The sequence below is a fragment of the Gymnogyps californianus genome, chromosome 2 (genome assembly GCF_018139145.2).
Source record: "Gymnogyps californianus isolate 813 chromosome 2, ASM1813914v2, whole genome shotgun sequence".
Classification (NCBI taxonomy): domain Eukaryota; kingdom Metazoa; phylum Chordata; class Aves; order Accipitriformes; family Cathartidae; genus Gymnogyps; species Gymnogyps californianus.
In genome coordinates, this window is record NC_059472.1 from 12,341,343 (window position 1) to 12,356,675 (window position 15,333).

Genomic DNA, 15,333 nt, shown 5'->3' on the forward strand with positions numbered 1-15,333 from the left:
CTCCCCTTTCCTTTCTTTGTTCCTTTTGTCTCTCACAGCAGTCTGAACAGCGTTAACAGTAGTGATTCCCGGTCCAGTGGCTCGCACTCGCACTCACCTAGTTCACACTATCGCTATCGCAGCTCCAATCTGCCTCAGCAGGCACCCATGAGGCTGTCCAGTGTGTCCTCCCATGATTCTGGATTCATGTCCCAGGATGCTTTCCAGTCCAAATCGCCATCCCCCATGCCACCAGAAGCACCTAACCAGGTACGTGCAAGCATGAGAACAAAAACCTGAGCGTGAGCTGGACTCTGTAACTTGGCTCACCTTTCACAAAAAGGATCTGGTGTGGTTTTGGGGTACCTTGGAGTCAGGTCAAACAGTGAGGGTAAGGTTTGTCTCACTGCACTTCATCCATCTACAAGTTGGGCCTCTAGCTGGAGTGATTTATGCTGCTTTTTTTTGAAGAAAGGGATGAGTTGCCCTTGGGGGATTTGGTTTTCACTCTGGCCGTGGAGGGAGCCTAGATGCCTAACTTTCAGATACATACAGACAAGAAAGAGCAAGAAGTCCCACCTTACAGGAGGGAATAATATTTACTTTACCCACAGAGGTTACCAGTTAATATCCTGCACAGATTGCAAGTTGTTGATATCTGGTGGCTGTTTATGGTTTAATGGACAAATATCAGTGCCAGAACAGCCTTCTGATAGACTTAGTATTGATACTGGTGGCTTCGGCATCAGAGAGACAATTTTTATTCCTCCCCTGCAAAGGGCCTGGAATACTCAAAATGCCATTAGCAGTATCCTATGAAATTGGTTTTGCTGGTTTTTATGACATCCCTTTCTGTGGATAGGCTTGCTCTTTTTGACTCTCAATTGAGCACCTTGCAGAAATAAGGTTTCTGCATGAAAACGAGAGGTATTTTTAATTCTTTATGGTACTCATAAGAAATGAGTGTTTGTGTAGTCATATATGATAATGTCCTGAACCCAGTCAAACTAAGAGGATTTCACTATAAATATAAGCAAAACTTTTCCAGAGCATTTTTTGGTCTGCAGAAGGAGGTTGCTGCTCTATTTGTTCATGGCATCATTCCTATAAATATTAGCTGGCCACCTGCAGGCAGAGGTTTGCATGCCTCCATGGCATGTATCTTCTAGCATCTGAATTCTCTTTTCTGTTTTGGATTTTTTTTTAACAAATCACATGGCAACTGCAATATTTTTTAAACAAGGCTGAACTGCCATCTCACATTATAAATCCCATCGTAAATCTTAGTTACAAACTGAAGTGAACCTAATATCCTGTTGTTGAGTATCACTTATTTTTAATACACCCTGAGGTCACTGGAGAAGATTATCCTTTAGTTTAATAAATGTAGTTGCACTCCTTTTCATGTGTTGGGGAGTAGATGGTTTTGTAGGCATGGTTGGGGAGGAGATGGTTTTAATCCTCACAGTCAGCAAGCAGCCAACAGTTTCAGTGTTAGCGGTCACCAAGTGTCACCTGCACACTTAAGCTACTCCTAGACCACCTTTGACAGCACACAGACCCTTACTTTTTGCAGAACATTTAGTAAGTAGCACCCTTAGTGAAATTTTTAGGGTATCATCCAAAACAACACTGGTTCATTTAGGCTTGGAACATGTTCTCAAGGGAAGCTCAACAGTTTTTTAATATATTTACCTCTTTCATTTTAGTAGAAATGTTTTCCTTTCAAATGAATACATCTTCTGCACTGTCCCCAGTCTGAACACATCAGCATTTTTTTATAGATGACATCCTGAAGAACTTTGCACACACTAATAAAATGAATGTTTTGTTTAGACTGGCTATGGCTAACCTAAGTGAAATGCAAAAAAGTAAATGAGCAGTAATAAAGTAAACTGGAATAGTAACAAGGTAAGGAAGTTGACTTTTAAGATACATACATCAGTTATATATACTAGCATCATCTTTGGTTTTCATAGTATCCACTGCACCTGCATAAAAGGGTGGTAATGTACATGATGATGCTACGTTTGCAGATGAGGAGGTAACTTTGCAATTGCCCTTAGCATGGAAAAAACCCAACACCTCTCTTTGCAAGTTCTCCTGTTAAGCAGGGGAGAGAACTTAGGCCGGTATCAGCTGGCAGAACATCCTGAAAGTTGATGGGAGTCATGCTGATTTACATCAGCTAAGTTCATATGCTTTCACTTCATTTTAGAAACTGTCCCTAAAGTTGCAAACTGATCCAAGCATCGCTTGAGCTATTCATGAGCTGTAGAAGGCTGCAGCAGTGTGGTGTTGACTTGATAAGTGTAGTGTGTTGGTATAACAAATAGGTATGTGCTCTGTATGTCTCTAGTTCTGTATACCTTTACGCAGAGGAAAAGGTAACAGATCATTGCCTGGCCGCTTCATCTTTGCTTAAGTGTCTTGCTTTGTATGTTCAGCACTAAGTAAATTGTGTGTGTTGTGCTGACAGATAATTGTGATCGTGAGCTTACCGAGAAGCTGTTCAATTTACAGCGTTATTTCATGTTGTGCGTCTCTAACCAACTGACAGATCTTCCTTGTGGTATTGTGCTTTTGAGGCTCGGTGGTGGGTGGGGAGGAGCAGCAATATCGGCTGCTGTTTCTAAAACACTGATGTCATTGTTTCTAGTAGTGACACTGAGAAAGCAGAAAAGCAAGCTCTGGAATCAACAAAGAAATTAAAAGCTACATATCTTGCGCAGGTGGACACTTTGCTGATGTTTGCTAGCTACATGCTGTGGCATCTACTGGGGCAACAAAGCCCATTTTCTTTTAATAATGAATTTAAAAAAAAAAGTAGAAGGGGGCTACATAAAATTCCCATATTATGGGAATGGGAATACATGAGCTATGTGAAGCTTTTATGCTCTCACCTACATTTTAGACAAGCAAGTGTCACTGAAAATTAAACTGAATTTATTCAAAATCACAGATGGGGGGAAAGAAAATCTCAAACAAGGAATAAGTAGAGATTTAAACAAGATACAGACTATACCAGAGGACAGATGACTGGCAAAATGAAGACTGCTTTTCAGCCTGTAGTTGCTGAGTTAGTAAGTCTTTACAGTTACCACACTCTGCATAGAAGATAGGAAAAAGACCAATTATAAAACCGGACTCTAGTGTTAGCCTGTAACAGATAGCTGTACATGTGGAAAGGTCAATGTAAAATGCTTTATTCTTAATTAAGCCAGTACATTTGGGTATAGCTGAACAGCTGGAAAAGCATCACAGGTCTCTTTCTGGAGCAGAACAGTTTCTCTAAATGCCAGATTTGAAGTCAGCCCTGGCCAATGTGGGGGCCATGTTGCCCATGGCATGTACTGACACCATGTAAAGTCCTTCTGACAGACCTGCTGCTGGGAGCACAGAGTAGCTCCTGGATGAACATTGAACATGGCTGGTGCTGCTAAACCCATACGTTGCCCTATGTAGTAGACAAACTGAGGTCTGGGAGTATCTGCGATGAAGTAATATGGTAATAGTACAGTTATGTTTGGTTTAGGGGGATAGTAATAGAAGGATCCACTGGACTTGGAGTGAACACGCATGGGGGAAACAATTATACAGTTGGATTTTAGAGGCTGCTTATGACTTTGTGGGGCTGAAAGCAAGGTGAGAGAAAGAAGCAGATGAAGAAGAGAAAAAAACTGTTGATGTGCTGTTAACAGCAGAGGACTAAGTCTTTGTTGTTAGAATATTCTCGAAATGGCTTTCCCTAAACAGTGAAGTACAGGGAAACTGAATGTGAACTTGCTTCTGCATGTACAGGTTAGCAAGCTGGAAAGATTCTGCTTTTGAGGAGACTCCATTGCTTGAAATAGCTTGAAGTTAGAATAGGGGAAATATATTGTTACAACTATTCAGTTTTCCATGTAAATTAAGAAATGTTCCCAAATCAGACCTTAAAAAAAACCAGAACCAAAAATAACTGAAATGCCTCTGTAAATTATCACCAGGTATTTGTTCCTCCTAAATTTCCTTTTTTAAGTTAAGTTTCCCAACAGTTTGTCCCTGACTAGAAAAGAGGGGTCAGTAGAGACATGTTCCTGGAAGTGAGACAAATTGAGGAGGTGACCTTGAGTCACTATCCAGAGCTTTTTGAAAGGTAACTGAGACGTCTTCCACTGACTGTAGAGGGACATCGGACCAAGCTCTTCATTAGGATTTGGTCTCCTGGGAAACTGTTGGCCAGGAAGCTCTGTCTAGTAGTTGAGGAAGGGAAGAAGTTAAGAAAGCAGTACTATATTTGAATGGAAAACGTAGCAAACAAAGGATGCAAGTAATCCAAGATAACTGCGGTCCTTTTATAGGTTAGTAGGACAACAGATGGAAAATATAATCATACAGTCCACTAGCCCAAAATACAGCTTTTTTTTTTTTAATATCCTTGCTGGAATTCATACATACCACACCAAGCAGCGGGACACTGTCCAAGAACAAGCTGTGGCCCAATGTCTGAGAGACCAGATACCAAGCTACATGTGTATAACATACATTTGAGGAACTGGTTGTTACTGTGCAGAGCACAGTTTTAGCTTTCTGCTGATACTGTTAACTTTAAGCTTTTTCTCAGAAGAGATGGTTTGAGAGCAGAACAGAACCACCATTATCGCAGCTGGGGGGGGGGAACCTCCCAGGGTTGAAATAGCTAAAATGAAAGAACTAATTTTAAAAATGATTCAAACTAAACAATCATTTTAAAAAGGAATCGACTAAGATAAGTTGAAAAAATCCAATAGTCAAATTTCTCACTCCATGGGATGTGGAGTAGAAATTGCTGTGCCCGGTGTTTGCTTGTGCGTGTGCTCCCAGGAGTGCGTGTGCCAGTGGATGTGCATCTAGAACAAGCACTCAGAAGTTTGGAGACTTTTTGCCCAAGCAGTTAACTGTGCAGTTTGTTTTCAGCCCCCCGGTACTTTCTGCTAAGAAACGAAGGGTGGTCTGTGCTTCCCATGCCCGGGTCCAACCATTCAAGACTGTTTCTGCAGTGTGATCCAGGCAGCCTTTGACCTGCTGCCACTCACGTTTTCTTTACACTTTTCCTTCAGGAGTTCAGTGTTCTTCTGCCTCCCATTCCATCATTTTCTCACTGTTGTAATTCTTTTTTAGCAAGACCAGAGGCTCCCCTTCCCTCTGCTGTGCAAGTTTCTCAAGACAAGGAGACCCTGTTTCCCTACTACCACCTCTTGCATTTCCTTCAACTACCGAGGTGTTTTCCCTATGGCATCTTGGTTCATCCTTTGTCTAGCTTTGCCTGCTGAAAATGGCCACGCTGAGTTAGTGGGAGAGTCCTTTCTTTCATCTTTTTTTCACCTTGGAGTCACTTTATTGCAAAAATAAGTTCACCACTTCCAGTCTTTTTTCCCCATACGCCAAGTAAATTGAACAGTTCTTTGCGTCTTCAGAATTTGCATTTTTGGCCTTTTTCCACCTATTTGCTACATGCAGCTTTGTTGCTAATAAACCTCGTTTATGACCCATTTCTACCATTACTTGACATAATCTCATGAAGTTTCTGGCTTGTAAACAGGAATAGTCTATCAGATGTAAACTCCAAATTCTCACTTGTCATCATTGGGGCATCTGCAGAAAACAAGGTGGCATGATACCATATTAGGAACTCAGACCCTTCACTGTCTGTCCTGCCATGTGCAGAGTATGCAGACCCAGGAGAGCCTTTCAGGCCATAAGCATGAGGTTTCAGAAAGCATTTTCTGAAATTACATTTTTCTCTCTTTTTTTTTTTCCTGGCCAAAGTGTAACACTAACATGAGTGTTCTCATGGGGCTTTTCAAACAGTTTCTTTTGCTGAGCTACCTGGCATGTCAGGCAGAACTCTGGAGTTTTAGTGTAAAAGCTAATTTTCTGTAATGTATTTTTCTCTAAGGATAGAAGAAATAGACTCATCTCCATTTAGTGTACTGTAGTTATGTCTGATGGCAGAGTCAACTGCATCTCATCTTTGTCAGTATTTTTACAGGTTTTTCTCCTGTAAAAGAAGTTGCGTTAAATCAAGAATGTGACAAGTTCCACAAAACATCAAGCCACTGCATCATTGGGTACCCCACTGCATACTTTACACTTCTCTCCTTAACAGCTACATGTCATTTGTTGTAGTTTCTTCTGATCTTATGTTCACCTCAACTCTTACTGCACTTTGAATACAAGCCTTGTGAGCTGAGCTTACTTGTACCCTAAACGCATTTGACAGGTTACCCACAGATCTGATCTCATGTCAGCATAAGATGGGATATGCATTATTTCTATAAAATAGTCCACCACATTACATGCTTTTTAAAATTTTTTAACAGCCTTTGCAAAGTTTCACTTAAATCCACAGTTTGTTATAAGCTCAAGATGCTGATACTGTATTGGCTTCTCAACAGCCCCAGTAGTCTTCACCAAAATCCTTATGGTGATGGTGTTCCGTCTCGGGAGACCAACATCTCCTTTTACCTACGCAATTAGTTGTACATTCCTTATATGTAGCTTCTGGTCTGCAGTGAGACAACTTCCGGGTGTTAGCAGTAATTACTCTTCTACAGGGCCTCTTATCCAACTATCTTTTTATTCCAAACTTACCCCAAGATCTCATCTAAGGTTAACTGATGAAATTTTATTTCAGATGAGATTTCCCTTCCTCTTCAGAATGTCATTCCTTGAAATCTGAGGCTTTGCTACACAAACTTGATACAAGAGCGCATTCTCTCTGCTGTCATAAAATAAAATGCCGGGGATATCCTTAGATAGACTTGCTTTACAGGTCTTTGACTACCAAAGGATGAATTAGTCTTGCTAGTGTCGAATTTCCTGACAGTGAATAGAGCTCAGTATGGCCCTGACAACTTTGCCAGTATTCTTGACCATTTCCAAGCACTCGGTTGGACCTGCACGCACACCCCTACTGAGGGGGATGCTACTTTCAAGGGGGAGATGTATAAGAGCATTGTAGTTGGTAGAATGGTCCACGTGGTTATTCACCTTGGCCTGCCTGTAGGTGAATTAGATGCTGTTGCAGAGGTCTTACAGCAGCAAATGTACATGAAAGCGTGCACTGAAAATTGTAAGAGAAGTTCCTAGCTAGGAGCAAAATGTTTGAGGTGTTTGATGGGCACTCTATGTCCTGCATTTTCCTCCGCTCTCCATCCAAGCCCCTGATATTTTCTCTCTCTGCTGTTAAGAGAAAGTGGGTGGCAAGCACATGCCACCACTTACGCACTCAGCAGAGCACACATACCTTCATATCGGCTGCTGGGCAGAAAAGTTTCAGTCAGAGTGCTTTTGATGTATGCATACTACCCGCAGAGGCACATGCATACAGATAATGCACTTTGGAAACCTCCAGTTTTGGTAAGTATCACTTCTTTCTCTGTTCCGTAATATTTGAACTCACATGAGCTTTTCACAAGCACTTTTGCAGATCAGAATATCCGAGAACTTGTGAATGTCAGTGATGTTTGCTGCTCCACGTTTTAAATCTAAACTTTGTGTCTTTGAAGTACTGACGATCTGCTTTTCTGTATAAATCAGTTGTCTCAGTATATTGCATGTTTGGACCGTAGGTGCCCTCAGCTCCCTCAGCTTCTTGCTCTGAGACAGCCAACAGAATTGAGACACTGAAATTGCAATGAGGAGTTGAGATCGCTGCCTCGATCCCTCATTCTCAAGCAGCGTGGCAAGTTCTCGCATTAAGCAAATGGCTTATTTTGTTTCTCATAGATTTCCTGAACATTAGCAATGGTTTTGAGCAGTTTCTAATTGATTTTTAAAACCCTAACCCTTTGCTTCTCTCATCCTTCCCTCTCTCCTGTGTGTGTCTCTGTGTATGTGCTTTTTGTCTTTTTTTTTGTGTGTGTTTTATTTTTTCTGTTTTGGTGGCTTGTGTATCCTTTCCCTGCGTTGCGGTGCTGTTTTACGCTGCAGAATTCGTCCAGCTCTGCCTCTTCAGAAGCCTCTGAAACCTGCCAGTCAGTGAGCGAGTGCAGTTCCCCCACCTCAGTCAGCTCAGGCTCCACCATGGGGGCTTGGGCCTCCACAGATAAGGTGAAAAACTTCATCTCAAAGACATACAAACCTACTAGCTCGTTATCCAAACCCAGCAACGTTTGGACAGAAAAACCCCTGTGCATGGGACGCAGCCAGGATTCCTGTCTGTGAAGATGAGAATAGGAACTGTTGCACGCTCCCTTAGAAATGAATCTGTTTGTTTGAATAAACCACAGCGACACTTGCCTTTAAACTAGCTGCTAGGGGGAAGCTACAAATTGGGCATTTTACAGAGGTAATTGTCTAAGAAAAGCTCGTTGTCCACCTTTTCTACTCAAAGAGATTATGGAACGCTGCCCAACCCAGCTGGTTGCCTAACAAAGAGCATCTTGCCCAGGTTGTACTGGTTTGTAGTTTCTCCCCTCTCTGCCATTAGGTAGCATGCATTACACTGAGCAATTGGGGTTTGTTTTTGACCAAAACAAAAAGGAAAACAAAACACACATGGTTGGAATAAATTACGGGGGATACACTCTGAATTGGGGGAGGAAGTGATAGCGGTCTCCATTCTCATCTGGTAAATCCTTGCTGCTGTTTTTTTCTTTTTTTTTCTTCCATATCATCACACAGCCAGAACACGTCATGTTTGAAGGCTGTATGCTTTTCCTCTCTGTCCAGCTACATAGAATAAACGCCGCCAATGCAAATGCCTCCAGTATTGGAAATGTTTTGTTTCTATGTCCGCAGTCTGCAGGCTACCTAAATTGCAAAGGCTTTTTCACAGTCTGCTGCTTTCATGGACAGAAGGCAAAGCTGCTCAGCCTGGAGACAATGACTGCTAGATTGATGTCTGAAATTTGTTATACCAAATAACAATTTTCAAGCAATCTCACTTCTGAACCAAGCATTGTATCAATTTTCTGTTGTTTATTTGCAGCAAAGCTAAGATTTTCCTTTCGTTTTAAGATACAGAAGTTTTCTCCCTAGAACATCAGTCACAGTATATTTTCATATTCATTCTGTTTATATTAATTTCTCTGTTTTTGTTTGTTTATTTGTTTCGTTTCCAGTTGTCTAATGGGTTTTATCACTGTAGTTTATCAAGTGACCCATCCGTAGCTTCAGTTGGTGCAGGTCCTTTCCCTCATTTCCCGCCTGTCTCCCGCGCGTGGACTCGGGCTCCCTCAGCCCTCCTTCCAGACTACGTTCATTATTACACCATTGGGCCAGGCATGTTACCATCATCTAAGATCCCTAGCTGGAAGGTTTGTGTTCCTTTTGTTGTGGCAGTCCTCACCTCCTCTTACCAACAGTGTGCACACGGCAGTTGTTGCTACCTTTCGATCCATGTAATTACTCGTTGATTTGCTCTGTTTAATATCACTCTGAATGGGCACTGCATGGTGATAATCAGAGAGCTACAATCCGGTAGTGGACATTTCTGAATGACCTTGTCTATTCTGGCACTGCCTAAAACATATTAAAGCTGACAACACGTAGGTAGGAAGGAATAGTTTAACTCTGGAACATTGGTGAAAGCACTCTGGGCTCTATTCAGCGAGCTTGTTTAGCACCGTCAGAGCACTCACTTGAGCAGGGAAGTGCAGGCTTGGCATCCAGTTGGCTTAGTGAAACCATACATTGAACAACATGATGTTCTCACTGCGGCGGCTGTGCTTGGTCCCCACCTTGGCTGTAGGCAGGCATGCTCTTGTAGATCTAGCTGGAGTGGTTTAAGAAGGTGCTTGTCACCAGGTGAACCTAAGTGATGACTGAAGCTATCCTAGCTTTACTGCCACAGACTGAAAGTGCTCACCCAGCTTGTTTTGCTCTCTTGGGTGAGACCACTGAAGAAGTCAGAGTGCAGTAACTTCTTTCAGTTGCTCCAGCTGGATCTGCAGGGATCTTCCTTGGCATCAAAATGTCTCTCTCTGCTCTGCCAGAGCCTTGACTCTTATCCCTGCCAGGCGATTCCCTTGGGAGACTGCCCCAGAGCAAGGGGAGAAGGTCTCTTGTGTGTTGCCCTGAATCTTCACAAGGCTGATGTGCAGTTGATAGTAGCTGCACAGGTTTTAGATGCCTATGGATGGCTATACGATACTGCATATGCACCATGGGACCTTCTTAGACATGTAAATTGAGATACCTTGTTACAGATCCCCCTAATCTCTCTCTCCAGCAGCTGGAGACTGTTGAGACATATACGCAGGGTGGCCACAGTGGTCCTGGGGCTTCAGGGTCATTAGTTGTGTCTATGCTAGAAGCACTTTGCCAGTACATGTCACAGCAAAACACTTACAGCAAAGACACAGCTGTTAAGGCAAAGCAGAGTTTCATATGTGTTAATAAAACCAAAATACCTGTCTGCACAAGGGGCTTCTGTCAGTACAGCTGCCTTGCACTTCTTATACCTTGGACTGAGACACATGTCAGTAAAAATCTATAGTGTGGTCTTAGCCCATCATTAATTCTTTATCAGAAGGCCGTGTGGAGGCTGCCCAGCAGCCAGCTGCTGCCAGTGGTGGGGTGTGTGGCCCGTTCTCACGCACAAGTTGTTTCTTCTATTTTTATTTTTAAAGCACCCCTTGTGTTGGTGAGGGAAAACTCTTAGGATTGGGTTGCCCCTGCAGCAGCTCGCATTTGGGGAGCTGCTGCTCAGCAGTGGTTCTGCGTCCAAGCACAGGTCACTGATCAGTCCTGCTCTTTGTGTTGCAACGTGTGGTTTCTGGACACCCTCAGGACTTTGCTTAATAGAGCCCTGAGTGAATACAGCCCTTGTGGCCTGAGGAATTTCTGTTTCAAATTTGGCACCAGTAATTCAGAGTGAAGTTAGTCTTTCTTCAGTACAGATCATTATTATAAACTAGATTTCAGCTAGTAAGTCAACTGAGAGATTGCTCAGAGTAACTTGCTCCTCTAATGTGTGTCAAAAATCTGTTCAAGCCTAATTTTTCAGAACTGAAGACATGCGTAAGAGCACGTAATACTAGAACTTGTGTACATCTAGAACAGTTACATTGCTGATTGGACATTTATGTATATTTTCTGCTGTGTGCCAGTGATTTTTGCATTTGAATTTCTGAAAATATAGGCTTTAACACAATGGAATTTCATTTAGAGAAAACTATAGTATTAAAATGTTAAATACCTTCATATGAGAACGCTTAGGTAGAATAGGAAATTTAGATACCCTTTAATAACAGAGATTGGTTTTATAAGTGAAGATTTTTAATATCCTCAAAATTAATTTATTTCTGGCCTTATTCAGAAAGGCATATCTAGTTTTATACATAATCTGTTGCATTAAAATTGCCCTTTTGCATAGTTTTACGTGTAATTAAAGAACAATTACTGATGAAAGTTGTCACTAACAAGCACATTTCCTTAGGACTGGGCCAAACCAGGCCCATACGATCAACCAATGGTGAACACATTGCAACGTCGCAAAGAAAAGCGTGAACCAGATCTCAACGGAGGAGCTCAGAGCGGGCCACCCGTGCCCCCTGAGGATGCCCAGAGACCTCGGAGCATGACGGTGTCGGCTGCCACAAGGGTGAAGCTCTAATTTCGAATACGCTATTTGATGCAAAGGAAATGGATGTGCTAGCTCCTGCCAATACTTTTTGATGTGCTTTATGTTGGCACGTGTTTATCTGACAAGCGGTACTGGTGTGGTGTTGGTGTGGTCAGTGGAAATCACGTGGGCATGAGAGAATATGCCCTTGGGTATTGGCATTTGTAGAGCAACGGCATCCAAAGAAGCTTCTGTTTCTCTAGTAAATGGTTGGCCACAGTCCTGTTGGGTTGTGATGGTGACAAGCTCTGCTTGGGAGGAGAGACAGCTAATAGTCGGTGAAGATTGACTAACCCATCTAGACAGGGTACTGAGTCTCTTTCCTGTGTGTAACCAGCAGGGTGAGGAGATGGAGGCCTGCGAGGAGCTGGCGCTCGCTCTGACAAGAGGGCTGCAGCTGGACACCCAGAGGAGCAGTCGGGATTCTCTGCAGTGCTCCAGCGGCTACAGCACCCAGACAACAACTCCGTGCTGTTCAGAGGACACAATCCCATCTCAAGGTACCCATCCAAGAGATGTTCTTTTTGAGAGCATTCCCAGCCTGGCCGTCATACACTCACCCCGCGGAGCCAAGGAGCTGTATTTCAGCAGCTGTTGCTCACTGGCTCTGTAGTCAGCTGGGGAGAAAGGGGTGAACATTGCTGTTGCGAAGTTTTTTCCAGCTTGGAATGCAGCCTGGATTTATTAACTAAATAGAAACCTGGATTGCCGCATAGTGGACTGAACAATCGTATTTTCTTGTGCATTACTAGAATGAGTTTTAGCTTAAGGATGCTACCATGTTAAAGAAGATAGATACTGGATTTATATTTCGTGGATTAAGTGGAATGACACTGGTATTGCATCATACACTTCTTGTGGTAGTAGTGTCCTTTCAGAGCTATTGTGTTAGCAAATACGCGCTCATGAGCTTTGCTTTCTTGCTCCGTCAGTACTCTGAATCTGCTCTTGGTTTCCCTTTGTGACCTTTTATTTCCTACTGAAGCAGAAATTTTGTAACTGGAAAAAGAATCCATTGGAGACCTTAACTTGGGCATACCTGGGAAGCTGCAATAAGGTGTTGGGTTTTGTACCCTGTTTCAGAACCATCAGCAAGCTGAGAGGGACTGAGTTTGGTGTTTGCAGTTCAGCAACCACCTTGTTTGCTCAGCTGAGATCGGTCATGCTGTGCAATCACAAGAGGCAGTAGGGCTTGTGGAGGGCCCAGCTTGGCTCAGCAATTACGTGGAAAGGAAGGAACCCAATGCAATTATTAAAGCTGAGGCTGAGTTTTCAGAGCTGACAGCTGGGATTTCCTTTGTTTGCAAAATAAGCAAATTTGCTGCTGAAATCACTGGTACACAGTCCCCTGAGCCCCACGTTGCCAAGTCTAAAGTACGCTTTTTAGTCACTGACTGTTTTAAGTATTTGTATCTACAAGTGGTAGCATATGGCTTGTAGGATGCTGGTTTTGGTATCTTAATGTTGGCAACAAACATTGAGTCTTCGTTACTTAATTAGTTCTTTTCAGAGAAGGTACTGAGTGTGCGCAGTTCTCGGTCTCTTTCACAAGAGATGTGGGAACCTGCAGCTTTAGGGTCGGTCTGCCGTAGTGCCTGCCTTCAGCCACGCAGTCTGAGAATCTTGGTCACGATGTCTCAGGCTTCCTTCCTCCTAGAGGTGAAACTTCTCAATTGCTGTTGATCTCCAGGCTTTTTTGGTTATATATACTTTTTTGGTTATACATACTTTCGACTTACTGACGTGACTCAGCTGTCTTCTCCAGCTTGTTCCTAACTCTGTCTTTTGGCATCAGTTTCAGATTATGATTATTTCTCTGTGAGTGGTGACCAGGAGGCAGAACAACAAGAGTTTGACAAATCTTCCACTATCCCAAGAAACAGCGACATTAGCCAGTCCTATCGCAGAATGTTTCAAACCAAGCGTCCTGCTTCCACCGCAGGTCTGCCAACCACGCTTGGACCGGTCATAGTCACCCCCGGCGTCGCCACCATCAGACGGACCCCTTCCACCAAGCCTTCAGTCAGACGCGGCACCATAGGGGGAGGTCCAATTCCGATCAAGACACCAGTGATTCCTGTCAAAACACCAACTGTCCCCGATATCCCAGGGGGGCTGCCCGGCACCCTCGCCGGGACAGAAGAATGTCCCGAGCAAAGTCCCGAGCCTCTGGCAGCAGGAGATGGTGGGCAAGGTGTCACCAGCATGCCCTCATCCTCATGGAGCGGACAAGCGTCTGTCAACCCTCCGCCGTCAAGCCAGAAACTGAGTGCTGCCGACGAGCAGAGGCAAGCGGTTCCTGAGAGTGAGGGGGAAGAAAGCGACCGGGATGGTGTCAGCACCCTCGCGCCCGCGGGCCAGCCGGAGCTCGATCCCGGAGAGCTGAGTCCTGGGGATGTCCCGCAAGGTGAAGACATGCTGAACGCCATTCGGCGTGGTGTCAAACTGAAGAAGACGACCACGAATGATCGCTCAGCACCTCGTATTTCCTAGGAGTGGAAAAGCTGCCAGAGTACTAGCCACCGAGAAGGAACTGTGAGGAAACTAATTTGTCTCTATCCATTCCAATCTGTAATCAATGAATTTTTTAAGATACTCGGTAACAGACAGTCTGAAAGTACTCTAAAAGAGAAAACAAGGTGAAAGAGCGTAGTAAGACATAATCTTCACTGGTGTTTTAATTTGTAAATACCAATGATTTTGTTTCTGCATTTTTTTGATCTAAGTTACACTTTTAATTTTTTCTGAAGGTGCCAAATCCCATTTACCTTTTTTATAACTATCTTTGTAAAGTTTTAAATCATAGGAGAAAACAAATGTCGAGTAGTTAACTTCAGCAAAGGGATTTAATGAAAATTTGGCTTTTTTGCAAGCTTTTGTAGAGCGCCTTGTAATAGTGAGGTTAAAAAACAAAACAAAACAATGGGACTTATTTTAAAGTTTAAGTCAAGCTGTAAGGAACAGATCCTCATTTAAGTATTAAAAAAAAAGTTTGAAAAGCAGGAGTAAAAATTGACAATAAAAGCAATATATAATGCAAGGAAGAAACCTGCAGTTGGTAGAGTCTTTGGGGGGTAGTGGGGGGAGGGAGATGCCATCAAAATAGCAGATGCTGTTGCACAAAAGTAGCCTAGTAGGATTAATTACTAGTAGCTTCATGGTAAATGCATCAGAATAAGCCATATTGGATTGCAGTGTTTTGTTTCTGTAGGGTGTTTTAAAGATTGGGTTTTTTCCACATTTCTTTTTTTGACTGCACAGCAACAACTCTCAGTCACATGCATGCAGCCTTAACTGTGTAGGCTTGGTTCTTCCACCTTCACTTTTTGTTCCACTCATCTTTTCACTGAATACAAACAAGGACGACAGGCTTAAGGCAGTTACAAATGTGAAAACATTTTTAAAATGCAAGCAGGGAGTTCTTAGATATTATCAAAATGCCTTTTTCTGACTGTGCCCAGCAGGCTGGGCACCTTGGAAAGCCCAACTATTTTGAGAAAACACTTAACAATTTGACAGGTGTAACCAGCTTGTGATCTAATAAACTGCGAATGTTTCTTTCCAATACAGGGGCTTGTTTTTCTTAACTTCTTTTAAATGGCAGTTGATTGGCTTTTCTTAAATACCGAAAAGAAAGGGGTGAAGGGTGGGGGGTGGGGAGAGATACTGGTTTTTTGATAATACCGGGAGTCTGACCACTATATTCTCTTTTTTTGTACTTTAAGTCATGTTTTTTGGAACGCTATTGATAGAATTATTAA

The 15,333-nt window shown here is 42.9% G+C and overlaps 1 protein-coding gene across 13 annotated transcripts in view; it reads left to right on the forward strand.

The window, feature by feature from the left end:
* The window catches only part of MTSS1 (MTSS I-BAR domain containing 1), a 125,342-nt gene extending 110,702 nt beyond the window's left edge, over window positions 1-14,640 (forward strand). For 2 of the 13 annotated variants that reach the window (XM_050891414.1, XM_050891412.1), the window contains 5 exons: window positions 39-249; window positions 7,936-8,055; window positions 11,387-11,551; window positions 11,910-12,072; window positions 13,368-14,640. In XM_050891414.1, coding sequence (XP_050747371.1) covers window positions 39-249; window positions 7,936-8,055; window positions 11,387-11,551; window positions 11,910-12,072; window positions 13,368-14,065 — 1,357 coding nt within the window. In that variant the 3' untranslated portion in view covers window positions 14,066-14,640. Of the gene's footprint in view, window positions 1-38; window positions 250-7,935; window positions 8,056-9,068; window positions 9,264-11,386; window positions 11,552-11,909; window positions 12,073-13,367 lie in introns of all 13 variants that reach the window. The other 11 variants (XM_050891410.1, XM_050891407.1, XM_050891416.1 and 8 more) reach the window with 8 other exon arrangements.
* Window positions 14,641-15,333: the final 693 nt, after the last annotated feature.